General features: G+C 57.1%; 1 protein-coding gene across 2 annotated transcripts; it reads left to right on the forward strand.

The window, feature by feature from the left end:
* Nucleotides 1-8,858: 8,858 nt before the first annotated feature.
* PLPP7 (phospholipid phosphatase 7 (inactive)) lies at nucleotides 8,859-22,612 on the forward strand. 2 transcript variants are annotated; one of them, XM_010955882.3, is made up of 3 exons: nucleotides 8,859-9,643; nucleotides 21,285-21,645; nucleotides 21,866-22,612. In XM_010955882.3, the coding sequence occupies exons 1-3, from the start codon at nucleotides 9,193-9,195 to the stop codon at nucleotides 22,080-22,082; spliced, it is 1,029 nt and encodes a 342-aa protein (XP_010954184.2). In that variant the 5' UTR covers nucleotides 8,859-9,192; the 3' UTR covers nucleotides 22,083-22,612. The 2 variants fall into 2 exon arrangements, with proteins under 2 accessions (XP_010954184.2, XP_045373272.2); XM_045517316.2 differs by lacking the exon at nucleotides 8,859-9,643 and adding an exon at nucleotides 16,885-18,788.
* Nucleotides 22,613-27,973: the final 5,361 nt, after the last annotated feature.

The raw sequence follows: 27,973 nt of genomic DNA on the forward strand, positions 1-27,973 counted from the left end.
CCCTGAGCAGGGATGGGGATCACTGTTAACCTCTCCAAGCATCCTCAAACCAGTAGCCCCACCCCAACCTTGCAACTATCCGCCAGAAAGGCCAAGTGGTTTGTGACATCAGGAAACCTGGTAGCCACATTAGAGCCATGTTCTTCTGCCATGACTTTTGTGCAGGTACCCTCAGCTAGGTGTTGGGCAGGTGGTTCCAGTCGCTCCCAAGCCAGAGCATCTGGAGTGCCAGTGAGGACAGCTATTGGAGGAGCAGAGGGTCCCGGCCACTTTGAGGTCTTTTCTTTGAGGGATGATCAGCCAGCCAAACAATCCATCTCACACCAGCACCAGCTCATCCACAGGCAAGAAGTGGCCTGTTAAGGTGGCCACTGCCTCTTGCCCAGCTGCTCCCCTGCCCTGGCCCTGCTTCCTGCCATGGGCTCTCAGCCTGAAGAGGGGTCAGCCCTTTCCAGGTCAGCTAGTAGGTAGTTTATTCCTAGACCCTCTGACTGAGACCAAGGTGGGGTGGCCCTCATGACCTGATTACTGCCAGAAGATAGAACCCCAGACAGCACAGGCCTCCTAAGGACCCCGTAAATTTCCATTTCTGGGAAGAAGCTTTCCCTGGGCTCTTAACCCACAGTGTCCTCTACCTGCCATGCACTCATGGCCTCCACAAAACATTCTGCTCCTCTGGGATGCATGTCGGCTGTCAGATAATTACTATGCTATTCAGTGTATATATAGGTAAGATATTAACTTTTGGGGGGGGGTCCATCTCATCTGCCAACACCTTCATCCCCACTGCCTGGAACAGAGCAGAGCCCATGAGCCAGGGTGCCCTCTGAGGGCAGGGACACTGTCCTGGTGACAAGGATATGAATGCCCCATGAACATATGCTGAACTGCACATCTTCTGACGTGAAAAGAACAGAGGCCAGAGCCTTAACCTGCGTGCTAAGTGGCCAAGCCCCCAGAGATGAGTCCCTGGAGTCAAGTCCCCTCAGTGCTTCTTGGAAGTGATATTACACCCTGCAGCTCTGGGCTTGGCTGGCCTGGGTTTGCGATAATGATGATAAAGCACCCACTATGTGTCAGTGCTGCTAAGCCAACATTGTCTCCTTCCTCCTCCTTGACCCCGGGAGATGGGCTGTACCAGCAGAGAGACCCTCGGATCAGGGGACAGTGGCTTTCCAGGGTCTGGATCCCCACTTAGATCTGGACAAGTCCAAACCCACTTATTTCCTCCTCCAGGCACACTGCCCTTGCTAGCTGGGGCCAGCCCCTCCAAGCCTGGATGGAAGTGACACTAGAAAGCCCTGTGTCTGGCAAGTCCCACCCAAAGACTGTTTGGGTGCCCACCAGGTGAGGGCTCTTGCAAAATAGAAGACCCCTGTCCTTCAGCCCCAGAGCTGCCTCCTCTTCCACATCCTAAAGCAATACTTTGTCTCGGGCCAGTTGGAGGGCCAGTTCTGAAGGGGGAGGGCCCAGGTAGCAACCGAGCACCTGTTTATCAGGCTCTGACCTGAAGACCGGCTACCCCAGAGCCAGCCCCAACAGACAGAGGGTCTGAAAGGGCTTGGCTCATGCCTGCATCCCCTGTCCCGGCTCCACGCGGGCCCTCCAAGGTTCTGGCTGCTTCCCCAGCTCTCGGCCGCTCCGGCCTTCCTGCCTCCCCGCCTCCCCACGCAGCCCTTCTTCCTGCTCAGCATTTCCTGGAGGCCCGTGGGTGTTGGGCACAGCCCCACGGCTGTCTCAGCATATGTGAAGGCCCATCATGCAGCCACACGAGAGTGAAGCGCTGGCGTCTGCAGAACAGAGGAGTGGACATCTGTTGGCGACGTGCCCAACACCACATGGGCACTCATACAGCCCCCCCCAGACCCCTCCCCCTCCCTCAGACCTCAGTCTCCCCAGGGTCCCCTGCTGTGATGTCACCAGCAAATGGGAAAGAGAGAGGTCAGGATGCGGGACCCCAGCCCCTCCTTGGAGATGGCGAATTCCCCAGTGTGGCAACTTGGGAGCTCAAAGTGCTGTCAAGTGGGAGGACAAGGTCCTTCAGTTCCTAGCATGTTGGCCCAGAGAGGCCGTGAAAACACAGAGTCACACAGCAAACCAAAGGCAGAAAGAACATGATCCCACCCAGCTGGGTCCAGGTCTGCAGAAAGAGCCAATGCAGTATCTCCTCGCTGAGCATCGCTGTAGGCAGGGCTTTGGCACGCATCACCTTCATGGCACTCCACAGGGATCCTGTGAGCCAGTCCTGTTACCCTCCCATTCCACAGATGAGGACATTGAGGCCTGGTGAAGAGGGAGGTGTGGACTGAACCCAGCTGCCTGGCTCCGAGACCCAGATGCCAGGGGATTCAATGTAGTGGGAGCTCTCACCAGCAATCCCTGCAGGTGTGGGGACCTCATTTTTATGGCCAACAGAGACAGTCTCAAGTCTCCTTCTCCTTCATGGGCCAACATCTCAGGGCCATAGCCATCCTCCAGGAGCTCTCGGCCTCCTAGGGTGCAGTCATCATGAGACCGGACAGGCATTTCACAGGTGGGGAAGAGCCCTTGCTCTGCAGATGGAAATGATAAGTGCTGGAATTCTGTTGCCCTGGGAGACGAGATTCTCTCCTTAACTGTTTAGGACTAGACTGGAAGCCATGGTGAGGTTTTAAATGTCCACTTGGGAGATGGGCAGGCAGGGTTGGAGGGCCCGGAGGGTGGCCGGAAGGGGAGGATTGAGCGACAAGGGGGCTGTGGCCCGACCACCTGGCATCACTGACGCACTTCCCCTCTGCAGTGAGCGGGCGCCCCGGGCCGACCTAGCACAGGCCGGACCGCAGAGAGGGCCGGTCCCACAGCCTCCCTTGCAGATGGGGAACACAGGTCATCCAGGGAGGGCTCTGGCACTGGAACGCAGGTCTCCTAGCCCCAGATCCGTGATAGGCTCCCTCTCCACGGAAGGGCAGTGGTGTGGCAAGGGGGATGGCTCAGGGCCCTGCATAAAACCAGGTGTCTGGGATGGCCACAGGTCTTTCCAGCCAGAGGTTCAGAAGTACATTTCTTCCAGGGCGTGTTAGGTTGGGACTGATCAGCTGGCCTCCCCACACTCACTTGCATGTATTCCTTCCCCAGTATTGACTGGACGCCTGGGCTGGGTACTCAGAAGACACGGGGAACACAGCCAGGACCTAGACAGACGGCAAGTCATGGTGCCCACGGCACTAGCATCCCCACAGGCCAGAGAGATGCCAAGGAATAACTCCGACAATGGTGAATGGAGGTATTAATTAACATCAATAATAAATGGGTACAAATTCAAACTCAAAATAGTTATGAGTAATTATCGATTGCTGTAAATCAGGACGTACATGAGTAAGTTGTTCTGATGTGTATGTATGTCCAGTATTGAGCTTGGGAAGAGGAGGGGGAAGGATGCGTGTTCCAGGGGTGTGTGTGGGGTGTGTGTGTGTGTGTGTGAGGTACATGTGACAGTCGTGTATAACTGTGGGGGCGTGTGAGTCTGTGTTCTGTGAGGGCATAGTGGGGGGTGTATGAGGTGTGTAAGTAAGCGGTGTGGGTGTGGATGAGGCGTGTGTGTATGTTGTGTATGACAGTGGATGCCTTGTGTGAGGCTGTATGTGAGAGTGTGAGCACAGAAGGATGTGTTTGTGTTCTGGTTGTGCGAGTGTGTGGTTGTGTGTGAGTGTGCAGGAGGGTGCACATTCACATGCATCTGTGAAGCTCTGTGGGTGAAAAGTGTGTGCCCGTGAGGGTGCGTGGATGTATGTGTGATAGTGAGGGTAGGTGAGCACGTTTGTGGATGTGAGTGGGTGTGCTGTGTGTGTGAGTGTGCATGTCTGTGCATGCGGGTGTGTTGGGTGTTATTTGGGGGCTGGAGGGATCATTAATATGCAAATCGAGGTAAGGACAGACGAGGGGTTGCTTCTCCCAGCCTGGTTCACTAGGGCGGTCCCTACCTGGGACCCCTTTCTCAAGCCCGCCGCGCTCTCCCCGCCTCTGGCCCGCCTTCCCCTTCGGAGCCACAGTTCTGAGCAAGAAGCGCCTTCTCCCTGGACGGACCCCGGGCTCAGCGGCGCCCCGGCTCAGCCAGCGGCTGCGGGGAGCCCGGCTGTGGTCCCCGCTCACCTGGCGCCGCCCCTCCGCCCTCCCCTCCCCTCCCCTCCCCTCCCCTCCCGCCCTCCAGCATCTTCGGGCAGGAGGATCCGCGTGCGGCAGCTGCGGGAGGATGCGGACGCCGTGCCGGGAGGCCGGGAGGCCGGGAGGCCGGGGACGGAGGCGGCGTCAGCAGGCTGGGTGCGGCCTGGGATCGGGTGCGGCACTGGGAGTTCTCCAAGGTGCTAAAATAAACCCAGAGAAGGATCAGGTTTCCCGACCGAAATAACCCAGGAGCAGCCTTAGAAATGCGAACTGAGAAAGCGATCCGGGGCAGGAGCACCTGGTGTGGGGAGCGGGTGATGAAAAACGCTTTTTGCAGGGCTGCCTCCCCGTCCTGGCAGGAGACCCCGCCGCTGCCCCTCCCTCCTCTCCCCTCCAGCTGTGCGTCTCCGCAGAATGGAGCTTCTCACCCTCTCCCCTCCCGTCGCTTTCCCTTCTGGGGTCATTACCTGAAATAAATGGTCTGCTCTTGGCCGTCCGTCTTGACAGCAGTGTTAGTAGTAGATAAGAGCCCAGGCTTTGGAGTCAGACAGCCATTCAGTCAATAAATATTTAGTGAGTGCCTACTATGTGTCACACACTGCCTGGCTTCTAGTCCCACAAGTGCACCGAGAGACAACAGTCCCTGACACTCTGCCAGGAGGACACAGGCCGTGATCAAACCGAGTAATTAAGTAAATAGCCTGTGAGCAAGGATGCTGGCCAAGGAACAAGGGGACAGCACGAGAGGGTAACTGGTATTGGGGTGATGTTTGAATCCCAGGGAACCCCCTGGCTCGCTCCATGGCCCAGAGAGAGTCCCTTCACCTCTGACCTTTGGTGTCCTCACTTGTGCGGTGGGGACAAAACGCCTGTCTATGAAGTTGCTGTGACAGTTAAGGGGCACACACTTAGCCCCAAGACTGACCCAGAGCAGTGTTAAGTACAAGTTCATGATAAGTATGCTGAGTAGCAGAATATCTATCTTAAACATTTAAAGACAACAAATAACAAGTGTCTGCAATGTACAAGTGGCTCGAGGTTCCGGAAAGCTGCCGGAAAACCTCTCCTGCTCTCAGGAGAGAGGCGGTGGACCCAGGTGGTTGGGGCAAGGGTGGAGTCACTTCATCCTTACCACACCCCTCTCTCAGCCGTGGGCGGTGCTAGAATAGGGGAGTTATATGCATCAAGGGCCAGGTGGGGCCGTGGTTCGGGGGAGCCAGGTGGTCTGCCGACACGGGGCCACCTCAGAGCCATCTTTGCACTTCCCATTGGTCCTGGCAAGGGGTCTGGCACACAGGAGGCCTCCAAAAGTGTTCCGGGAGTGAGTGAGTGAATGAGTGAGTGACAGAGGAGGCCAAGCAGGCAGGGAACGGAGAAGCCGTGGGACGCATGGCCAGGAAGACATCCCGTGGGCTCAGAGTTACAGGGACCAGCCAGCCCACATCCTCACTCTGGCCTTGCCTGACCAGCTCTGGGGCCTCACAGGTGACGCCACCACTCTGGCCTTCTCTTCCTTGACTCTAACCTGGGAAAAGTGTGGTTAGACTTGCCCTGTGGGCTAGAAGTGACCTCGCCCCTGTCCTGGCACTGCAGTAAGTGTTTCAGGACGACCCATGGGATCTCATGGGGATGTGTCAGAGCACAGTGTTGGATTTGATACTTGCCACTTTAACCACATATTTATATTCTGCTTCAGGGCACAGGGGTGTCTGTATAAGGATGTAGCTGTGCCAGAATAGTTTTGAATAGTCACAAAATGGAAACAATCTACATGTCTAATAATAGGGAATTGCTTACATAAATTATGGCCCAGCCACATGACAAAATGCCAAGCAGTCATTGAAAAATGATGGGTTGTCATGGAGACAATGCCCGGTTTATATTGTTAAGTGAAAAGAGTAGGTTATTTTTTTTAAAGGGTGTATAATGCAATGATATTTTAAAGTGCATATTTGTTTATATACATAATATACATAGATAGGGTTTCTTTAATATATATTCTTTCTGATTATTAAAGTAATACTTAGTTGTTGTGAAATATTTCAGTAATTGGAAATGAGACAGGTGAGAATTCCTTTATAACCTGACCACCCTCGTGTTAACAGTGGTGGTCTCCAGACAGTAGGATTACACCTGTATCATCTGTATTTATTGTACTTACTATAATATTTTAACAGCAAGAAAAAAATAAGGCTAGTGATAAAAGTATATTGTTTTTATAAACTGGCTAGTTATTTTTTGGATATGAATGCTACCTCCCCAGCTAGACTATAAGAAGAGATCAATGAAAGCATGGATTCAATGAATAAGTGAATTCTAAGACTCTTGAGAAGTGGGACTGTGTGCCCTGTGGTGGGTGCTCATAAAGGGATGGCACCTGCTTCTCAGCTGCCTGAGGATGTAAACAGGGTAACCCCGCCTTGCAGATGGGGATCCTTTCACCCCATACTCTCACCAGCCCCCTGAGAGGGGAACAGAGGCCTGGAGTGCTGGCAGGGCTTGCCTGTGATCACTAAGGTAGAGGTAGCTGAACCAGGGTTTGAACCTGGGATCGTCCCAGTCCAGAGCCCACCCTTCACCGCTCCTGGGCCAAAGCCCAATCGGATTCCATGGCCCTCCCCAACATGGAGCCCACTGTAGCCCTCAGAACCTGCCGGCAGCTCTTGCCGGACGAAGATGCTGACACAAGCTCTGGGTATTAATAGCCCCTATCTGGGCTGGGCTCCTCTGCCCCTCCTGAGGTCAGCCCGGGTCATGGGCCACACCCAGCAAGAGCAAGGGCTGGGTAAGTGCCCTGGTGGAGACCTGAGCAGGCACGTCCAGGTCCCCGTGGTCTGAGACATCTGAGTCTGGAGGTCCTTGTATCCCACCCCAGGGACTTCTTGGGAATTGGGCCTCACTTCTTTCAGGTTTCACCTCCTCCGAGCCTCAGCTTGCTCATCTGTGAAATGGGGATGACATCATGACTTCCAAGGAAGGTGGGTTATATTTATATGGTGTCAATAAACTAAAACACGTGGAGAGCTCAGTAAACTGCCCGCCACCCATGCGTTCTGTGTGTATATTCATGTATGTCTGTCCAGGGCCCAGGATGAGGCAGCACAGGTCCTCATGGCTACACCCAGGAGGGTGGAATGTGGCACCATCTGGGACGTCCTTCTCTGTGGCTGCATGGTCTGAGTGGAACACTCTGGAAGAAGAGTGCCAGGGACTCCACAAGGAACCCCAGACAGAGCTCCTGTGTCTGGCTTCACACCAGCCAGGTATGGGGTGGGGGCCGGACCTTGAGGGGCAATCAGAGGGAGAAAGGATTTGGCTACGCTTGTTAAACAGGATCCATTCCTGACCCATAGGCTTGAAGGCTCACTATGTGGCTGCGACCCTGCTCAGCATCTTACAAGCATCATCTCATTGACCTCACAACAGCTCTTGGGAGGTGGACACTAGTATTCCCAGGTTACAAGTGGAAAAGATGAGGCTCAGAGAGGCCAAGTGACTTGCTCAAGGGCCCACAGCTAGTTGATGGCAGAGCCCCAGGTCATCCCCCATCTGTCTGACTCTGGACCCCCTGGGTTGGTCCCCTGTGACCAGAGAGCATTCACCCCCATCCCAGGCAGCTTCCTGTCCTTCGTGGGAGGCTGTGGGGTGGGTCTGGGGCTTCAGGGGTGAGCTCCATGCTTGGAAGGACTCCTGCCTTCACCCCGGCTGGGCAGACAGGCCTTGGCTGCTGTGAGTCACAGGACCGGGGCATTCACCCCTGACTCTGTGTGTTGCCCTAAACCAGTGGCTTCCCTTGGAGACCAGGCCCAGTCAGCCCTGTGGAGACTGGCTTCCTGCAGTCATCCAGGTGGGTGCAGGGAGGCCTGACTCCAACCCCAAATCCTCAGCTGGGCCCTCTTGGCCGCCCCTCTCTGGGGTTGCAGCCTCTCTTGCCCCCGTGCCACACGTTGTGTAGGCTCTCCCCTGCCTGGGGCCTCTCACCTGCTCTTCCTTCCGGGGGAAAGCCCTCCACGACTCCCAGGCCAGGCCTGGGCCCTGTTCTGTGATCCTGCAACACACCTGCACACTTGCAAACATTCTCACGTGTCATTCTTTTAATCCCTGCTGAACAAGGAGCTTCCCGGGGACGGGGACCCTGCCTGTCCCATTCGCTGCAGTACTCCAGGCACAGAGCACGGGGCCAGGAGCTCAGTAACTGTTTCCGGGTTTCCTGAAGCTGCTGTAGTGCTCCAGTCCTTCTCAAAACTCTGGGCAGTGGAGGCAGCCTCCAAGGGGCAGATCCATTACCACCAATTAATTACCCCTCCCTCTAATGGAAATCAAGTCTTCCATTTGATTGAACTGTGCAGGCACCGAAGCCAAATTCAAGACTGATTGCAAATTTAAAAAGCCCCAGCCCACCAGCTTACTGAGATGCTGTCACAGAGGGGAGGGGCTGGGCCTGGCCACAGTGGACCCAAGATGATGCTTTCAGTGACGTCATTCACTCCATCTGGTGCCCGGAGAGGCCTTTGGCCTGGACTCCACTGTTTCGTTTGTGGGACCGAGTCCGAGCTGCCCAGGCCAGTGGGGCAGGCAGGCCTGGCCCCCAGGGGTCTGGCTTGCTCAGAGGGCTTGGTCAAAGCAGGGGATAGCACCTGGGGGCTGGCATCTGGGCCCCTGGCCCCAGGCACAGCCGAGGCCGGAGCAGCAGGAGGACTACATTTCCCAGAGTCCCCCAAGCCCGGGGAGTGAGCCATTGGAAGATTTAAATAGCCCAGGCCTGAGGCTGCCAGGCCGCAGCTATGGACTCGTCCGCCTCCCGGGTGGCTCCATTGGTGCTGGCCCGCACTGGGGGGCTCGATTGGCTGCCCAGCTGGCACTGACATCCCCCCCGAGCCTGGTGGCAGCCGGAGGTAAACAGCATGTGCAGTCCTGCACTCTATATTTAACAGCTGCCGCAGAGCAGGCAGGGAGGCAGGGCGTAGTGGCGGCTCCCTCCCGGGCTCGCGTCTTTGGGGAGAAGGCCCTCACAGCCAGGCTGGCACCGGCCCTCGCCGTGTGAGCATCGCCATGCCTGCCTCCCAGAGCAGGGCCCGGGCCCGGGATCGCAACAACGTCCTCAACCGGGCCGAGTTCCTGTCCCTGAACCAGCCCCCCAAGGGGACCCCGGAGCCCCGCAGCTCCGGCAGGAAGGCCTCAGGCCCCTCGGCGCAGCCCCCACCCCCTGGGGACGGGGCCCGCGAGCGGCGCCAGTCACAGCAGCTGCCCGAGGAGGACTGCATGCAGCTGAACCCCTCCTTCAAGGGCATTGCCTTCAACTCCCTGCTGGCCATTGACATCTGCATGTCCAAGCGCCTGGGGGTGTGTGCCGGCCGGGCCGCGTCCTGGGCCAGCGCCCGCTCCATGGTCAAGCTCATTGGCATCACGGGCCACGGCATCCCCTGGATCGGGGGTACCATCCTCTGCCTGGTGAAGAGCAGCACGCTGGCCGGCCAGGAGGTGCTCATGAACCTGCTTCTGGGTGAGTGTGTCCACTGCCCGCCACCTGCCCCGCCCCGCCCCAGCCAGGACCAGCGGGGCCCTCAGAAACCGACTGGAACAATCTAATGAGGTTAGGCAGGAAGGGTGCCCCAGAAACCGGCCAGGCTCCGGCTCGGGAAAGAGAGAGCTGGGATGTGCAGACCGGGGTCCCCTGCAAAGTGGGGGCCTTAAGAACACCGGGGCCCAGCGGGAACCTCTGAGGAAGGGCCTGCTCTTGGCAAGTGCACCGCTGCCCCAGAGGCAGCTCAGAGCAGGGGTGCTGGAGGCCCTGGCCCCGAGGGAAGTGGACAGGAGTCTAGCGGGTGCTCTGGAGTGGGGTACCTAACCCTTAACCCCCACCCCATGAGTTGGGGTCTTTGAGGTCCTAGGCTGCTTGTAGACAGCAATTGGGAGCTGCTCCCATGCCCCCTCTACCCCTACTTGGCTCAGGGACTCTGCAAGCCGCCCAGGATCCTCCCACAGGGCCTAGGGGTTACAGGGGTCCAGTCTGGGGCTTCCACCCACTCGTGACCTCTGAGAGTCCTTACCTGGTGCTTCCCTAGGTGAGTCGCGGGAAGAGAGGGCCTAGTGAGCTGGTCTTTGGTTTGTTTTTGCAAAGTCTTTGCCACCAGCGTCTTTCATTTAGCGCTGCCTTGTGTCAGGTGCCATGTGGGACCCATGTAGAAGGCCAGCCCTCCCTTCTACCCAAGAGGTGATGCCCAGCTCCCATCTAGCCCACCCTTCAGGCACCTCCAGATCCCCAAGGTGCTCGGGGAACCTCTGCTCTACCCTCCGTCCCGGGCCATGTTGAGCTCCTGACCCTCCCGGCGCAGGCACCATTTTGGGCTCAGGTGCCGAATGGGGTGGGGGAAGGTGCCTCAGGCTAAGCAAACACTGACAAGGGTCCCAGTTCCAAAGCAATGTGGATTGGACCCCGGAGAACTGCCCTCCTGGAGGAAGTAGCAACAATGTGTATCTCCCCACTCAGGTCTCAGAGAGTCTGGGGCTGGACACTCTGTTGAGGGGATGTGGCGTAGGGGGAACGGATGCCTCGTGCAGGAAATGGCTGCGGCTGGTACCATCAATGATTTCTCATTCTTATTACTAAATTATTTACATTACTTATTACCCCAAATAAACAGTCCCATGGGATTGGTGCTCTTACCACTCCCACTTTACAGATTAGGAAACTGAGGCTCCTGTAAATAAAGCAACCTGGCCAAGGCTTCAGAGCTGGAGATTTGCACCAGGTCCGCCTGACGTCCAGGTCTGCGTGCTTTCCAGGCCCCGAGCCAGGGGCTTGGGAGAGAGGGAGGGAGGGACAGAGCAAGGTGGCCCAGGTGCCGGGCCAGGGCTTCTGGTGGCAGAAGCCCGGTCTCATTATCCACAACGTCCCTGGTGCTGGCTGTGGCCTCACACAGAGCAGCGGCTCAGGAAAACTGTGCTGGAGGTCAGGTTGCCTGGTGTCCAAGGACAGAGTTGGGGAAGTGTCCCTGAGCCTGCCTCTCAACCCCGCTCCGCAGGCCCCGTTTGCACGTTCCTTCCCTGTGTGATAATGGACCTGGTGAATCTGTGTTCGTGATGTGCTCGGTGCTTACTCTGTGCCTGGTTTTGCATAAACCAGATCATAGCTCTGATCTTCACCACAACCCCACAGGGAGAAGCTCTTATTCTTCCCAATTTAAAGAGGAGGAAACTGAGGCTCAGGGAGACAGTTTGCCCATGGCCATGCGGCCAGTCAGTGATGGGAACAGGATTAGACCTGGGAACAAGTCTGCCTTGTTAACATGAGATTTCTGGCTCATTCCAGCAACCAGGTGGGCACCAAGGCGTTTGCTTCATAGGAAGCAAAAAGTGACTGTCATTCAAGAAAATGCCTCTTCTTCAATGACAGTCATTTCTGAGTTTCTAAAAATATCATTGATTGAGCTTCACTATGCACCAAATAGATGCCACGAACGTCCTATATTTCATGATTTTAAAATTCTTAATGACTGTCTAAGGGAAATGCGAACACGCTCACTTTATAGACGAGTTAACTGAGACTCCGAGGGGTTAAGGCACTCGCCCACCCCACACAGCAGCTGCTCAGAGCAGGTGGAGTGGTCTGTGGTCCCGGGCACTTTGTAGGGGGGCAGACCCAGCCCCTTGACTTGAGGGAAAACTGCAGCGAGTCGCCAAGGCGGGTCCGTTCACAGCTCTGGCCCCAGCCACCCAGAGGCGCAGCCCACGCCGCTCTCCGCCCAGGGAGCACAGACCGTCTCTGAACAGAAACTGCCTGGTTCTGTCTGCTCTGTAGTCTTTGGGGATCTGGGGGCTTTTCAACCCTAGGTCACAGGCTCTGAGGTTGAAATGGGCTTTGTCCTGGTCCTTGCTCCGACCTTTACTTGCTCTGTGAACTTGGTCAAGTCAGTTCCCATCTCTGAGCCTCAGTTTCTTGATCTGTTCATGGGGCTTCAGGGCTGCGGTGGGGATTCAAAGCGCTTGGTACAGTGGGTGGCGCTCAGGCGTGCCCAGTGGGTGGCCAACACCACCACTGTGGGGACTGCAGGGCCCGGATGGGTGAGGGAGCCCTACCCAGTCCTGCCTGCCCACTCTGAGCACCAGGGCACCCAGCAGATCCCTTGGGGCCATCTCTGGGCTGGGAGCAGAGGCCTCCACCTGTACCATTGAGGCCTGGGCTCCCCAGAGCCCCAAAGGGGAAAACTCAGGGGCCTTGGGAAGTGGAGCTCCAGCTGCCAGACCTGGGAAGAGTCCCAGCTGGGCCAGGAGGAAGTTCTCCGCACTGCTCCCTGCGTTCCCTCCCCAAGGGCATGCTGTCCAGACTCTGGAAACCTCGAAGTCAGAAGGGGTCTTAGCAGCTGGCAAAAGCTTGGCTCCAGAGTCGGCCAGACCTGGGTGCAAATCCCACCCCAGCTGTGGGATCTTGGGCAAGTGACTTTGCCTCTCTGAGCCTCATTTTCCTCATCTGTCAAGTGGGTTGTGGGACACTTCCCTGAAGAATTACACATCAAGTGCTTGGCACACACTAGTGCCAGTTAATGCTTGTGTAGCAATAATTACCATCATCGTCACCATCACCATTATCAAAAGAAGTCCCAGGTCCAGGGTCCCTCCAGGTCCCCTCCGAGCTCTAGAACCTCTGAGATGACCAGGTCCCCTCCTTTGTCCCTCCCCTGCAACAGCAGGTTTAATGATTCCAAAGGAACCGGGTGACGGAATCCAGGCCATCCCTGTTCCCCAAGCCCTTCCTGCTGTCCTCATGGAACTGCCCTCGGTGGAAAGTGACTTCCATGTTTTGTTCCCATGATCTATTAAAGTACCTTTATTGAAATTTCCCCAGTTATGAAAGCTATACTCTCTTCTTTTTCTATGTCATTTTTTTATTGTGGTAAAATATACGTATCATAGAACTTGCCATTTTAACCATTTTTAAGTGTACAGTTCGGTAGCTGAAGTACATTCACGCTCTTGTGCAGCCACCACCATCCATCTCTGGAACCTTTCCATCTTCCCAGCTGAACTCTGCACCCACTAACCATGAACTCTCTGCTCTCCCTCCCCCCGCCCCCGGCACCCACTCTCTGTTTCTATGAACCTGACTGGTCTAGGGACCTCATATCAGTGGCATCGTTCAGTACTTGTCTTCTCATGTCTGGCTTACTTCACTGCGCATCGTGTCCTCAAGATTCATCCACGTTGTAGCGGGTGTTAGAATTTCCTCCCTTTTTAAGGCTGAATAATGTCCCATGATATGGACAGAACACATTTTGTTTATCTGTTATCTGTCAGTGGACACTTGGGCTGTTTCCACCTGTTGGCTGTTGTGAATAATGCTGCTGTGAACACGGGTGCACAAGTATCTCTACAAGTCCCTGCATTCATTTCTTTCGGGTCTACACCCAGGCATGGAATAGCTGGATTAAATAGTAATTCTACGCTTAATTGTTTGACGAACCTCCGTACTGTTTTCCGCAGCAGCTGCACCATTTTACATTCCCACCAGCAGTGCCCAAGGGTTCCAACTGCTCCACGTGTTCTTTGCCAGCCCTTTTTTTTTTTTGATAATAGCCACCCTAATGGGTGTGAAAAGCGGTACCTCACTGGGGCTTTGATTTGCGCATCCATAATTAGTGATGTTGAGCACCTGTTCATTATATTCCCTGTAGTAAGGGACATTCAAACAAGGACAAATGGTGAAAAAAGTGGGTGTCTCCCTTAAACCCCTTCCCCAGGAATAACCTCTGCTGCAGTTTGGGTCATGGGCTTCTGGACTTTTCTCTGCACATAGTGACATATCGTATGTCTCTGATATGGCCTCCACAGCTTGGCCTCTTTCTTACGGCCCTGCTGGGCCTGATAGGCCGTGTCCCTCCCGCCTCGGCCCCCCACAACCCTTTGCATCAAGCAGGAGGAGTTAAAAAAACAGAGCCAGCTTCCCCAGCCATGCGGCACCCCCTGCCCCGGCCCACCGGCTCCTGATCTCGGGGACAGCTTAGGCGACGGCCTGCCCATGAGACTTGTATAGCCTGTCCCCAGCTGATGGATACTTAGACTGATCCCAAACCTCCACTGGCAGGAGCTCTCCTGCTGGAGATGCCAGCTCAGCTCTGCAGACGTGGAACGTTCCCCCCTCCCCGCCACGTCTCTCCCACAGCTTCACTTCTCATCATCTCAGTGGGGCTCAGTGACACCGTCATCGGTCCCTCCAGGCAGCCTTCGGCCACCCCCAGAGTGGGTCAGGGCCCCCCTGTGCACTGTCACAGCAGCTCCCCTTGTAGCTAATACAAGAGATGAAAGAAGAGGGGCACCACCGGGGGGTCCTGTTCCTCGTCGCCCCTCCCAGCAGAGCCCGGTGCTCAGCTGAGTGAATAATGGCAGCGGCAGGCTTCCACGCCCACGATCTTGAGTTCCTTTCACGCTGACAGTCTTTGCAGACAGACAAAGCCAAGCTTGGCACCCGGATTCTTCAGGAGAGAACATGGAGACCGGCAGAGTTATAGAGCTCGCTGGTCAGAGGAGTTAGGAACAGACCAGGATTCTCGCATCAGCACCCCACCCCCACCCCCGACACTGGGTGCTGAGGGCAGGGGCGGGGGCTCCGGCTAACGGCAGGGCTGCCCTGGTCAGGAGATACCAGGCGTGTCTCACACACACACACACCTCACGCGACGGAGCAGAGGTCCCAGTGCCAAAAGCCTGGAGCAGTCCTGTCTCCTCTCAGGATTTCCCTTCCAACCTTCCTGCTCACCGCACGCCTCCCCAAGAGCTGCGTCCTTCTGGAACTTTGCACTGGTTTTTAAAATAACCGTGTGTGTGTGCACGCTAAAATACACATTACATACAGTTTGCCATTGAACCATTTTTAAGTGCACAGTTCAGTGGTATTAAGTACATTCACATTGTTGTGCAACCATCCCCACCATCCATCTCCAGAATTTCTTTCATCTTCCCCGACTGAAACGCTGCACCTGTTAAACACTGCCTGCCCAGCCCCGAGCCCCAGCCCCTGGCCACCTCCAGTCCCCTTTCTGTCTTTGTGAATCTGCCTACTCTAGGGACCTCATAATAGTGGGAATGTGCAGTATTTGTCCTTTTGTAAAAATAACTTAAAAAATGTGCACAGGTAGTGCACATTCATGGTAGGAAAAACTTTTAATGCAGAATCACAGAAAGACAACAAAAATCACCCTCATCCTCCCACCCAGCGAGAAGCCCTGTTAACATTTAGTGGGCTGCCTTCCGACCTTTTTTCTCTGTATCTCAACACATTTACATCTTATTTTACAAAAGCGGCATCCTACTGTAAATCTGGTTTGGTAATTGGCCTTTTCCACTTAAACCCCATAGCTGTCCTTGGGTGGCTATAAATACACATCTGCTCCATCATTCGCAGTGGCCCCGGAGTGCTCCATTGTCTAGACGCGGCCGCAGCTTGTCCCATCTGTCTCTGACTCAAGGGCACTGGGCTGGTGCGGGGTTGTCAGCCTTATGAAGGATGCCGCAGTGGACATCCTTGACCGTGAATCATGGCGCACATCCCCAATTATTTCCCAAGGAGAGACTCCTACAATGGAAGAGCTGAGTCAAGGGAGGAATGTTGTAAAGACTTCTGAGCCTGAACTTCTGATGCCCTTCAAAAAGTTTAGACCGATTCGCACCGCCCCGCAACATCACTGGGCTGGTTCCCCATCTCCCAGAGAGGCGGGGATGGGGGATGGGAGGTGTGAAGTCCCGGCCCCAGCCAGCCAGAGATACCAGCTCATAAACCTTCCCCCTCACCAGCTAACAAGGAGCCCCTGCGAGGCCCTGAATTTGCTCCTTGCAGGGCCCACAGCTGCCCCTTCCCCGCCCCCAGCCCGACTGACTCCCCTGCAGCTGCGCTGGTCCTACAGAGCACGTCCCAGGGGGAAGCCAGGGGCCACGAGGGTCATCCCACCCCTCCTCCACCCCTGCCCCAGGTTAAGGGAGAAGATGGCACCAAGGCATGTTCTTGTCACCTCTGAGGCACCAACTGCGCTTCCCACAGGAGAGCTCAGGCCTCTCACCACCCCCCCCCCGTCCCGAGAGGGGTGGGGGCTGGAGACTGTTGGGAGGCGGTGGGGCCAAGCCCTGCAGCCCAGGCGCCCTTCCTGGGGCGTTTCCTCCATGAGGCCCTCAGAGGAGCCTCTGGGATGATTCCCCTTTTATCACTGAGGGCAGAAGCCCAGAGGGAGGGATGTGCCAAGGTCGGGAAATTCACAAGCAGCCGACCTTGAGGCCAGGAGGCTGAGCCTGGAGCCCTTGTTGACTTTGGTGAGCCGAGGCCCAGAAAGGTTAGGTGACCTGCCCCGGTCACACAGCAAGTGGGGGCAGCGTGGCTTCGGCCCCCCTCCTGTGCTCCCTGCCCAGCACACCCTTCCCCAAGGGGCCCTGGCCTCCCTCCCGGTGCAGGAGGGGATGTAGGTCAGGGAACTCACAGGCCATGTGAGTGGAGTTCACGGAGCCTTGAGTGTTGGAGCCGTTTGCTTCTATTTCTGGGCCCCAGATTATGCGCTGACAGTGTCAGAATCAGTCACACGAGAGCTGGCCTCGGTGCTGGAGGAGGGGCAGGCAGCCTGGGTTGGGGAGCAGCAGGAGGGGGTGTCGGTGGTGGGAGGAGGCCTGGGGCCATCGGCTCTGCGGGAGAGCCGCCCTGCGATTTGAGCCCTTGAGCCCGTGTCCCCGCCCCCCCCCCCCCCCCCCCCGCCTCTTCTACTTCCAACCCTCAAGACCAGTCCGCTGCGGGAGACACCGCGGGCCGCCTCTACCTGGAAAGGAGCTCCCTGTGTAACTATTGCTAGCTGCCCATGTCCCACCTCGGCCATCTGGCACCTGCCAGCCTGGTTCACCAGCCCCAGGCCTGGCCCTCACCTGACACACTCAGGAACTGGCAAGGCCCGAGAACTGGAGGTCAAGTGAATGAATGAACCACAGGCGTGGGCTGGGGCGGGCCAGCTAGACGATCCCGAGAGGCCCAGGGCAGAGAGGCAGTCACCACCTCATTACAGCCTCAAGAGACAGAGTTGGCCAGAAATAGCAGATTTCCAAAGGCCCCCAAATGGGGTTTTCAAATCATGGTGCATAGCCAGCCGCAGAAGCCTCTCTGGGGGCAGAGAGGGCCCCTCCATTCCCCCAGCTGCAGCCACCGGGCTAGCCCTTTCCTCCGCCTCCTGTCCTGAGTCTTTGTGGATACTCACATTGGGGGGAAACGTCCTGGTGCTAAAAACATTTGAAAGGTGCGAGTCTAGCTCAGTTCTTGGCCTGTGGGTCCTGACGGCTCACGAGGAGAGCCAGGACGTCTGGGGAGGTTGAGGCACAAGCCCTCCTTGCCTTCTGCCACGGCATCAGAGTGAGGCCCTGAGCCCGCGTCCCCCCACTGGGCAGCCCACGGAGGTCCCGCTGCCGCCCCTCCCCCGCTGCCGCCCCTCCCTACCTCCTCAAACCCAGCGGCTTCCTCTGGGCATCTCTGGTGCAGTGTAGCTTGTCTGGGAAGGCAGGTTTAAACCAGTGAGAATTTGCCAACTCGTTGAGTCCTGGTTTTCAGCTGAGAAACTTGGTCACTGATTAGACCGATGACCCACATCTTCCAGTGACTAGTGTCATGTTTTGATCTAACTTGGGGCCTGATCCTGGTCCACATTAGCAACTCCCCTCCACTGGCCCCGGCCCAGGATGCTCTGACTTTCCTTCAGGTGGTGGGGGTCTCAGAACCTGGGCCAGATCATCTTGACCCCGGTGGGACCTCTGAGAAGGAAGTCCTTTCACCAGTTTGCACTGCTGGGCGCTACCCAGCCTCCAGGGTCAGGCCAGGCTGGGACTGAGGAGGAGTATCGGCAGTGGACTGTGGACCGCCGCATACCAGCCTGTTCTAAATACTTCCCAGGCACTCAGGAGCTCTCTCACCGGTGATAACCCCTGTCACAGGTGGGTAGACTGAGGCTCCGACAGGTGAAGGGACTTGTTCTTAATGAGTGGAGGAGACGGGACATGAACCCCGCCTGTGACTCTGGAACCTGCGAGTTCAACCTGCCACCTGTGAACTGCCTCCTCCCCAAGTGGAGAAAGCCTGTCACCAGGGGAGGGAGGGCCAGGCTGACTCCTCCCATCCTGGCCGCCTGCCTCCGCTGCTCCGTCAGGCTCAGGGTCCCCGGGGTCAGATGCAGCCTGCTCCCTCCAGCTCCCACCTGCCCCGCTGGTCCCTCTCTCCTGCTGGGACTGTGTCCTCCTGTGGCCTCAGCCTGGGTCAGCAGCATGCTGGCTGGGAGGGCTGGGCTCCTGGGAACAAGTTGCCATGGAAATGCATGCAGGGCGTGGAAGAGGTTCCCTCCCTCCCTCGGGCTCCTCCCCTCTCGGCCTGGCAGCCTCTCCATCCACCACTTCCTGCTTCGGCCCCTCTCCCTTGCTGGCTGGTGAGTCCCAGGAGGGGCAGACGTCAGCCAGCCCTGTGGCTAATGAGCAGGGCAGGCCCCAGGGAGGCCAAGGGGTCACATCCCAGACTGGGAGCCCAGATTGCAAGCAGCAACCCTGCAGAGGGCAGGAAAAGAGAAATTCTGCGCTGACCAGGGAGCACAGTGTCACTTGGGAGCAGTCTGACACGCCAGTGCTGGGACCAGCAGATAAACACGGTAAATGGTGAATACTCGGGACCTCAGTCGCTGCAGCTGCGGGAGTCCAGGGGCGTGTGACGCGGCAACTTTCAAAAGCAGGTTACGGAAGAGCGTGTGTGGGGCGCGGTACAGCTTTTAGTAAGTCTCCGCTCTGTAGATGGCTAGAAGGCTCTGGAACCGTGGCTTACAGGTGATTTAAAATCTTACTTTTGTTTTCCATTTTGTAAATTTTCTACAGTGAACATCTATTGTGTCATTTTTTTTCTGAAAGGTTTTTGGGGTTTTTTTTCGATTCTGAGTAAGGGCGGCTGCAGCCCAGCCATGCTGGTATCTCCTGCAGAGCTTCTAGGACAGCTCCCAGCGCCAGGCTGCACTGAGCTGGCATTCAGTGGTTGTCTTCCACCCTTCTCCAGCCCTTCCCGTGTGCCCGGCACGTGGGGGGACCAGCTCCGCCGGTTTGCTGGGACTCCCCTGTTCTAGCCCTGAACGTCTTGTGTCCTGGGAAACCGCCCTGTCCCAGACGAACCCAGGACGGTCAGTCACCCTGCAGGCGCCGTGCCAGGCTCCCTCCAGGAGGCAGGTGTTTGTGATCTCGTCTTACAGGTGAGGGAAGTTAGGTGCCTTGTCCAACGTCATGGTCAGGAGGCTCAGGGCCAGGACTCAAACCCGGGTCTCTGTGGCACTCGTGAGCTTTGCCACCACACCACAATGCTGGTTTTCTCCTCACTGTCACCTGAAGAAGGACTTCCAGGTACTGTGACCTCACGGGGCCTCCAAGGATCTTTCTAAGTGTAAGGAGTTTTGCCTGGAACCTCCATATTGGCCATCTGGGTGCCACTGTGACCAGCTGGGTGAAACTAGGGCCTTGGTGTGGGACCTTTGTCTAAAAGCACACAGAGGCAGAGCAGCTCTTCCAAGGCCACACAGCAGGGTGACGGTGGAGGCAGGATGGACAGAGATCCAGGTCTCCCCGACGCTCTGCAAATAAGAAAAGAGCCCACCCCTCTGGCTCTGCGGCCCAGGCCAGTGACTCAACTAACATTTGGAGGCTGCCGTTTGTGTCTGGCCCTCAGCATCAGCCTAGGAACAAAACAGACTTGGCTTGGCCCTGCCTGGGTGAAGTGATGGAGTGAGGGAGGAAGTGAGGAGCTGACACCGAACCTCGCACCGCCCAGTGGGTTCCTTAGTTGCCGCCAGGGAAGGGCCATGGGGAGAAACGCGGGGTGTGGGGGATGCACTATTGAGGGCCTGCCCTGTCTGGAGGTCAGGGAAGGTGACCTTTAGGCTGAGGCCTGAAGGATGGTGGAGAAGTTGGAGGGAGGGGAAGGGGAAACACCCAGAAAGGAGGAGGGGCAGGCAGGGATACTTCAACCTCCAGGGCTTCGTCTAGGCCTCTGTAAAATGAGGACAATATGGTTCGGCTGCCATGGAAGTCCGTTTAGCAAGTCCTCAAAAAGTTAGACCTAGTTACCGGGCATAGGGATGACCCCAAAGAACTGAAAACGGGAACTCAGTAAACACTTGTACACAAATGTTGATTACAGCCTTGTTCACAGTAGCCAGAAGGTGCAGGCAGCCAGATGTCTGTGAACAGATGAGCGGATAAACAGACTGTGGCAGGTCCAGACAGTGGAGTAGTAGTCAGCCATTAAAAAGGAACAAAGTTCTGACACCTGCTACAACATAAATCAGCCTCAAAAATGTTACAGTTCAAGAAAGAAGCCAGACACGAAAGTTCACATATGTATGCTTCCCTCTGTGTGAAGGGTCTAGAATAGGCGAATCCACAGAGACAGAAAGCAGAGTGGTGGTTGCCAGGGGCTGGGGCTTGGTGGTACTGGGTTTCCATGTGGGTGATGAGGTGTTTGGGAATTCGATAGAGGTGGTGGTTGCACAACATCATGAACATACTGAATGCCACTGAACTGTACGCTTCCAAGTGGTTAATGGCATGTTATGTGAATTTCACCTCAACTTTAAAAAGGTGGGACAGTAACATCCTGCCCTCAGGACTGGCGGGGGCTTCCATGGAGCCCTTTGAGAAGAACCAGCGGCCCAGGGCCCCATTTGTCAGGATGAGATCCTCTGAGGTGCCTGCAGGGGCCCGTGAGACCCCTGATCACCACTCTCTCATTCAGCGCCTAGATCGAGCCCCTCCCAGCCGTGAGCAAATCGGGTCCTGGCCCCCGCAGAGCTCACGGTGTACTGGGGGGAGGAGAAATGCACAAAAAAGTATGTGATGGGGGGGCGAGAAATGCTGTGAAGGAAAATAAAGCAGGAGGGGATAGAGAGTGAGGGGCCTTTAGTAAACAGGTGGTCAGGGAAGGCTCCTGGGCTGAAAAAAGTGAGGGTGTGAGCCATCTGAGTATCCCAGGGAAGGGCATTCCAGGTAGAGGGAACAGCCCAGACGAAGGCTCCGAGGTGGGAACCTGCTCGTGAAGAATGCAAGGGAGCGGGAGAGGGGAGGTGGAGGCGGCACTGACGGTCCCTCGGGGCCCCTCTCTCCCACCTCAGCCTTGCTGCTGGACATCATGACGGTGGCCAGCGTGCAGAAGCTGATCAAGCGGCGAGGCCCGTTCGAGACGAGCCCCGGCCTCCTGGACTACCTCACCATGGACATCTACGCCTTCCCCGCCGGGCACGCCAGCCGCGCGGCCATGGTGTCCAAGTTCTTTCTCAGCCACCTGGTGCTGGCGGTGCCCCTGCGCGTCCTGCTGGTGCTCTGGGCTCTCTGCGTGGGCCTGTCGCGGGTGATGATCGGCCGCCACCACATCACCGACGTCCTCTCGGGCTTCGCCATTGGCTACTTCCAGTTCCGGTTGGTCGAGCTGGTCTGGTTGTCCTCCAACACCTGCCAGATGCTCATCTCTGCCTGGTGAGCCGCCTGTCCACGGCTCTGGGGCTGGGGTGGCCCAAGAGAGGCAGCAGGACAACACGGGGCTGGCAGGGGAGAGGGAGCCAGGTGCCCCCAACGCATCTTCCCCATCTTGGTTGGAGGCTGGTGACCTCTGGAGGGCCCACCAGTGACTGGAACATCCCATAGTGCTGGGTGCCCCCTGCTCCTTTCACTGGACTCTGAACTCCTCTCTTGGCAGGCCGGGCCCAGTCCTGGGGACTGCCCCACTCGGCTTCTGCCCTGGAGATAACAGGCGAGCACCAAGATGGCAGGAGGGGTGCCGAGTCGTGTCTTGTCCTTCCATCGTCATGACTGTTGAGTTCTTGGCTCTGCCCGCCTCCCCACAGCACGACGCCCAGCGAAATACCTGCAACCCAGCACCCAACACAGATGCCCTTGCCATTAATGGTCGTTGATAGCCCAAGGGCAGCACCTTCCAAAGGGCGCCCCTCCAGACACCAGCCTGCAGGACACTTTGGGAAGAAAAATGGTTTTGTGGTCAAATAAATTTGGGAAATGCTGCATACTCTGTTGGGTGTTCATGAGGGCCGTTATTGTAGTAAAGGCTCTGACAAGTCCTGTAGAAAAAGCTTCCTGGCGAACCTTGTTTAACCCACGTTTCCTGCACTTACTTGACCACGGAACACTTTTCTCATGGAACAGCTATTAACACCCCCCATCAAGGAACTGGGTTTCCTCAAGTGTGTTCTGGGAATGGCTGCCCAGGAGCAGAAGAGCCTGAGGCATGAGCTGGCCTCTCCCAGCGCTGGGCCCCAGAGTCTGGGGAGACCAGGTGTCCATGCCACTGCCTGCGGAAAGCCCACAGCCACGGGCATTGGTGCCGCTTTGGCCCCCAGGGGCCGGACTCCGTGTGACCTAATAGGTCGTTTCCAAGTCAGCCGTTCTGGATGTGCATTTCATGTGACAATACAGATGATGTACAAACCGCCCCTCTCCTGTGTGCTTTTTCCCCCTGTGGGATACAAGCTTCCAGGCAGGAGAGTTGCTGTGAACATGGCGGGGGGGGGGGCACTGATTTCTTTGCCCTCTGTCAGGCCACAGTATCAGGTGTTCAGAGAGCTTCTAGACCTTTCCCGGCTGGTTGGTCCCTTCTCCCTGAGGTCCCTTCTGGGGCTCCCTCCATCCCCGCAGGCACTGCACCAGCCGCGCTGCCCAGAGCCAGGGTCGTGATCAGTCTGGGAAGCCCTCACTGTGGTGCTGATGGAGAGCTCCCCTGGGGGCCAAGACCCTCCGGCTCCCCGCTGACCAGGACCGGGCCCCCAAGGAAGTCAGCAGTGACAGACGGACCCAGTCAAGCCTGAGGGGAGCTGTGCCCAGCTGTGGGGTGTCAGGGCAGGGGTCCTGGGGGAGGGGAGGTGGGGAGGGGACAGGACTGGGCCAGGAAGGAGGGGAGAGTGCTCTGGGCAGAGGGAAGAGCGACACGGGGGCCCTCGCATATCACAAATGAGCAGGATGCTGGGGGTACGTGTGGGGTGCAGGAGAGCTGCACCTTGTCTTTGCCCTGAATGAGCTCGGGGATGCCAGACACGTGGGCCACCTCAATTAAAACCCTCAACTTCCAATCTTGAACATTGGCTGGTTCCAGAGTCTTCAAAACACACTCTGCACGTGCCCCTGGGCGGTGCGTCCACGAGATGCTGGCAGAAGGGCTGCGGGTGTCTTCCTCACTCCTCGCCCCTGCCTCAGGGGTCTGTCATCCAGGGCAAATCTGGCCCCAGCTTCAGGCTGGGGCAGCCTGCTGCCCTCCGAGGTCCACGCTCCTTGCAGGGATGCGGGTCCGCAGGGCCTCTGTCTCTGCAGGAGGGGGTGGTGGTCTTTGGCGTCTTTAGGATGAAGAGGGGTTTCTGAAGAGCAGAGAGCTCTTGGTAGACCCCCTAGGCTCGAGGGGACAGTGGAATCCAAGTGCCTCACAAACGGTGAGGAGGAAAGTCTCCCTGGAGAGGTGGCTGGCATCTCGCCCTGCAGGCACACCCTGTCCTGTGAGGTCTCAGTGACACCAGGTGCTGGGGACCCAGGCTCAGGCCAGTGCCAGCACCAACACAGTGGTCACGCGCCCTCTCTGAGCCCTCACGTTCTAACCTGTCACACAGGGGTGACAAGCCCCTGGAGCGTCCTGTGTGACTCACGGGTGCTCCACACCCGGGAGCCAGGCTCAGGGTCCGTGCTCAATGGGGCCCCCTTGCCATCCCACACGGACCCCTCTGGGGGAGCCCACAGGAGCGGGGCCTGGAGGGGAGGCGGGCAGGAGGTGGGAAGTTGGGTAACAGCTGCCATGGCCCCAGGGATGGGACGAGAGACACCGAGTGTGTGCTCACTCAGACACTGTTAACACACTTTGGTGATCGGAGCCAACAGCCGCTCCCATTTTCTGTGGTCAGCTATAATATTTGGCCCTCAAACGGTGAACCTATTCTGCACACGCGTCTAGATGCACTGCCCTTTCTAAATACCACTGGACTGGCTTGGCGGTTTTGTTAAGGATCTTTGTCTCTGTATCCACAGGGGCAAGTTGTGTTGTTTCCTTGATCTACCTGGGTCTACTTCTGCTATCAGGGTACACGTGGCCTCGTCTATTTCTGTTTTTAGCCCTCAGATCGCTGATCTCTCCTTCATCTCTAACCTCGCAGAGATCAGCCTCTCCACGGAGCTGACATTCAACTCCTGACTCGGGATGAGAGCAGGAGGGGGATTCATGGTTTCCTACGTCCTTCACCTGCCTTGTCTCACCGAATCCTCACGGTGACCTTATCCCTGTTTTACAGGTGAGGCAACTGAGGCTCAGAGAGGGAAAGTCATTTCCCCAAGGCCACTCAGCTGGGATGTGGCGGAGCCAGGATTAGAACCAGGCCCACGTGGCCTCAGAGCAGAGGAGTCCTCTGGAAAACAAGACACGCAGGGCATGCGCCTACCGTGGAGCGGGGCTGGACTGGGGGAGCGGCGGGCACAGGGGTGGGTGGTCTTTTTCTTTTTTTTTTTACAGAGAATCAAATCCCACTGTGTCGGACGGCCACTGAGGTCAGCCTTGGCCAGACTCCATGGGTCCCAACCGCACCGGATGACTTTCAAGGAGAAGGTAGCCACCCCAGCCCTCAGCGGCTCCCGGTGCGTCAGGGAAAGGCAAGGTGGAAGCCTGAGGAGGCGTCCCCTCAAGGTGGCAGGGCCCCAGAGGTGTGGGCCACAGAGCTTTACTCACCTGGGATTCCTTTGTCAGGATCACTTGGTTGAAGGGCTGAGGGGGGTTCAGAGGCCAGGTGAGGGGCGGGCTGGGCACCGTGGTACCGAGGAAAGAGCACACATCTGGGAATCAGACACCCAGTTTCAAATTCTGGCCCTAACAAGTCATTTAGCCCTTTTGGGCCTCAGGTTCTTCCTCCATAAAATGGGGATGATTTACCTTGCACAGGTGTGAGTATTAGACCACAAGCATGCAAAGTGCTAAGCCCTGGGCCTGAGGTTCCGAAAGGAAGACAGAGCTGCATGGGCCACCCGCCACCCCTGCAGGACAACGTACTTCAGGGCTCCGATGGCCAGGGGTCAGTGCAGAGGGGAACCAGGTCACGGTGAGCCCAGAGGCCTCTCTCCACAGATGGGGACACTGAGGCCTGGGGAGGGTGTCAGGCTCAAGCCAAGTGGCCTGCCCTGAACCGCCCCCTGCCCGGGCTCCCTGACTTTCAGGCTGCGGGTGGGCAAAGGGGAGTGAACTGACCCCTCCCGCCCTGAGCTGTCACATTTCCCATCTGTGTGGTCCCAACGCTCTTCCCAATGGAGCTGGGGTTCAAGGCTGAGGGGCCACCCCAACCTGGCTCTGGGTCTCTGTAGAGTTCCTGTCTGGCCCCTAGTAAAGTTCTCAGTTGCCAGAATGAAGAGCAGGAAATTGGGGTTATGAAGACCCCCTACAGCTACTGCCTGGTGATGGTGGGACCAGGGCTGGAGAGGCCCCCTCCCCCAAGAGCAGACCCGTGGTGGTGTTCTGGGCTGAACCGTGCACCCCTCCCCACAATTCATATGTTGGAGTCCTACCCCCCAGGACCCCAGACTGTGACTGTATTTGAAGATGGGCCTTTAAAGAGGCAATCCAATTAAAATGAGGCCATTAGGGGTGGGCCCTAATCCAACAGGACAGGTGTCTTTATAAGAAGGAAATTCGGACAGAGACGCACAGAGGGACGACCACGTGAGGACACAAGGAGGAGACAGCGCCCTCGAGCCAAGGAGAGAGGCCTTGGTTTCTGACTTCCGGCTTCCAGAACGGGGAGGAAACGCGTTTGTGCTGTCTAAGCCACCCGGTCTGCGTGCTCTGTGGTGGTGGCCCTGGGAAATTAATCCGTGGGTTTATCAGGTCAGCTGGCCATCACCTGTCACCACAGGAACAGTGAGGCCAGGGGGGCATGGGGACCCACGCCAGGTGAGTTGGGGGCAGGTCTAGGGTGTGGAGCCCTGCTGCGGACCGGCCTGCACCAGGGCCTCAGGGCAACATGGGGACACCACCGAGCTAGGAGCTGCCCTGGGGGCACCAGCACCTCCGCAAGCACCATCACTAGGTCCTGAGCCCCCGCCTGGGAGAAGCCACTTCCCCAGGAGGCAATTGGTCCCGTTCAGTGTGTCCCCAGCCCCTTCCCTGCCTGGGGAAAGCTCCAAAAGGGGCAGGAGCTAGGAAAACACACAAACTCGCAGATCGGCCGCCATCTGGCTCCAGGAAGAGACAGAACATCTGGCCACAGCTCCGGGCCGCAGCGTTTATGTAATCCCCGTGCAGGCACACGTGCCTCCACCGGGCAGACGGGCGAGGCTGGTGCCCTGGTCCCCCGGAACGTCCCCCGTGAGGACTGGGCCTCGTAAGTAAAGGGCTGTCTGGGGATGAGGCAACGCTGGTCAGCGGCGCCTGGCATGAGGCGAGCATGAGCCCTCCCGTGCCCCCGGCCCCCAGCTCGCGCACACACGCATGCGTGCACACACACGTGCATCCGGCTGGCTGCACCGGGGGTGCTCACGTGTCACATTACACGCAGGAGAGCTCTAAGCTTCCCTCCGGCTTTAACGCTCTGTCATGCGCACATACGGGGACACTTCCCCATCTGACACTTTGTGTGCTTTGGTACATCTACACGCGTAGATGCAAGCATGGAAACACACACGTGATCGTCTGTGCACTCAGATACCTTTATACATTCACCAACGCAGCAAAAGGCGTGCCCTGGCTCACACACACACAGGGAGACCTCCACACCTGCATTCTGGTGTGCACACACCCGTGTGTCTACGTACACACCTGCATACGTTATGTGCGGCTTTTGCACATGGACACACTTACACACGTGCGTGGTCTCTGCAAGCCCACGCTGACATGTGTCAGGCTTGCCGGACTTAGCAAAGAAGGATACAGAGTGCAATCTCTGGGGCATACTTACACTAAAAAAACCTGTTCATTTATCTGAAATTCAAATTTATCCAGGTGCCTGTATTTTATCTGGCAACCCTAATATGTACGCACTTGGACACACACTCACATAGACACAAACTCACGAAGCGATCACGGTCCCCGGGCCCAGCCCAGGACATGCTGCTTCCATGGGAGAATTTCTAAGACCTTCTCTCGATCTGGTAATTAGACCCACAGCTGCTTCTCTGGCCACAGCGCAGCTCCGGGTCCCCGGTGACGGCATCCAATAGCCTGGCCCAGGACTCAGCTCGCTGGTGGGAAAAGGAAGGGCTTCCAGCAGGAGCACGGGGCTTGCTGGGACCCTGGGAAAACTCCTCTTGCCAACAGCCCAGCTGTGAGGTCTGGCAGCAGTGGCCAAGCCCTGGGAACCCCACCCCGGGGCCGGGCCTCGAGGAAGGACGTTCAGCTGGGGTCAGAGGTGCAATCTGAGCCCCCTGAGGCCCCGCTTGGCCTTTTCTCCATCTGGTGCTGCTTCTAATGGTGGGAGACAAGTCAGGGCAAGGGTGTCTTGGAATCCTGGTTCCTCAGCTTAAATCCTCCAGCCAGAAAGTTTTGCAGAGGGTCAGTGACGAACAAGGTCCTAGGACGACCTTAGCTCAGAGAGAGGAGTCCCCGGGGGTGGGGTAGGGGGACACACAGGCCTGCCCCTCACCCACATGACCTGGGCAGCCTCCCCACCCCCTCCCTTGCAGGAGAGGAATTCTGGTCCTGAGCCCTGGGCCAGCAGATGTGTGAGGAGTCTCCTGAGAGCCTCACACAGAACAGGATGAATTTCCTTAAGGAAGCAGCTATTTCCCGGTTATCGCGTTTTGGGGTTACGTAAGAATGCATTTTCATTATTTCATG

This window comes from Camelus bactrianus, chromosome 4, assembly GCF_048773025.1.
Source record: "Camelus bactrianus isolate YW-2024 breed Bactrian camel chromosome 4, ASM4877302v1, whole genome shotgun sequence".
NCBI classification, from domain to species: domain Eukaryota; kingdom Metazoa; phylum Chordata; class Mammalia; order Artiodactyla; family Camelidae; genus Camelus; species Camelus bactrianus.

Excerpts from the sequence above, each read along its gene's own strand:
- PLPP7 (XM_010955882.3), top strand. The coding sequence starts at position 9,193 with ATGCCTGCCTCCCAGAGCAGGGCCCGGGCCCGGGATCGCAACAACGTC. Across the intron at positions 9,644-21,284 it reads GCTCATGAACCTGCTTCTGG|CCTTGCTGCTGGACATCATG; the intron begins GTGAGTGTGTCC and ends CTCCCACCTCAG. Across the intron at positions 21,646-21,865 it reads CAGATGCTCATCTCTGCCTG|GCCGGGCCCAGTCCTGGGGA; the intron begins GTGAGCCGCCTG and ends CTCTCTTGGCAG.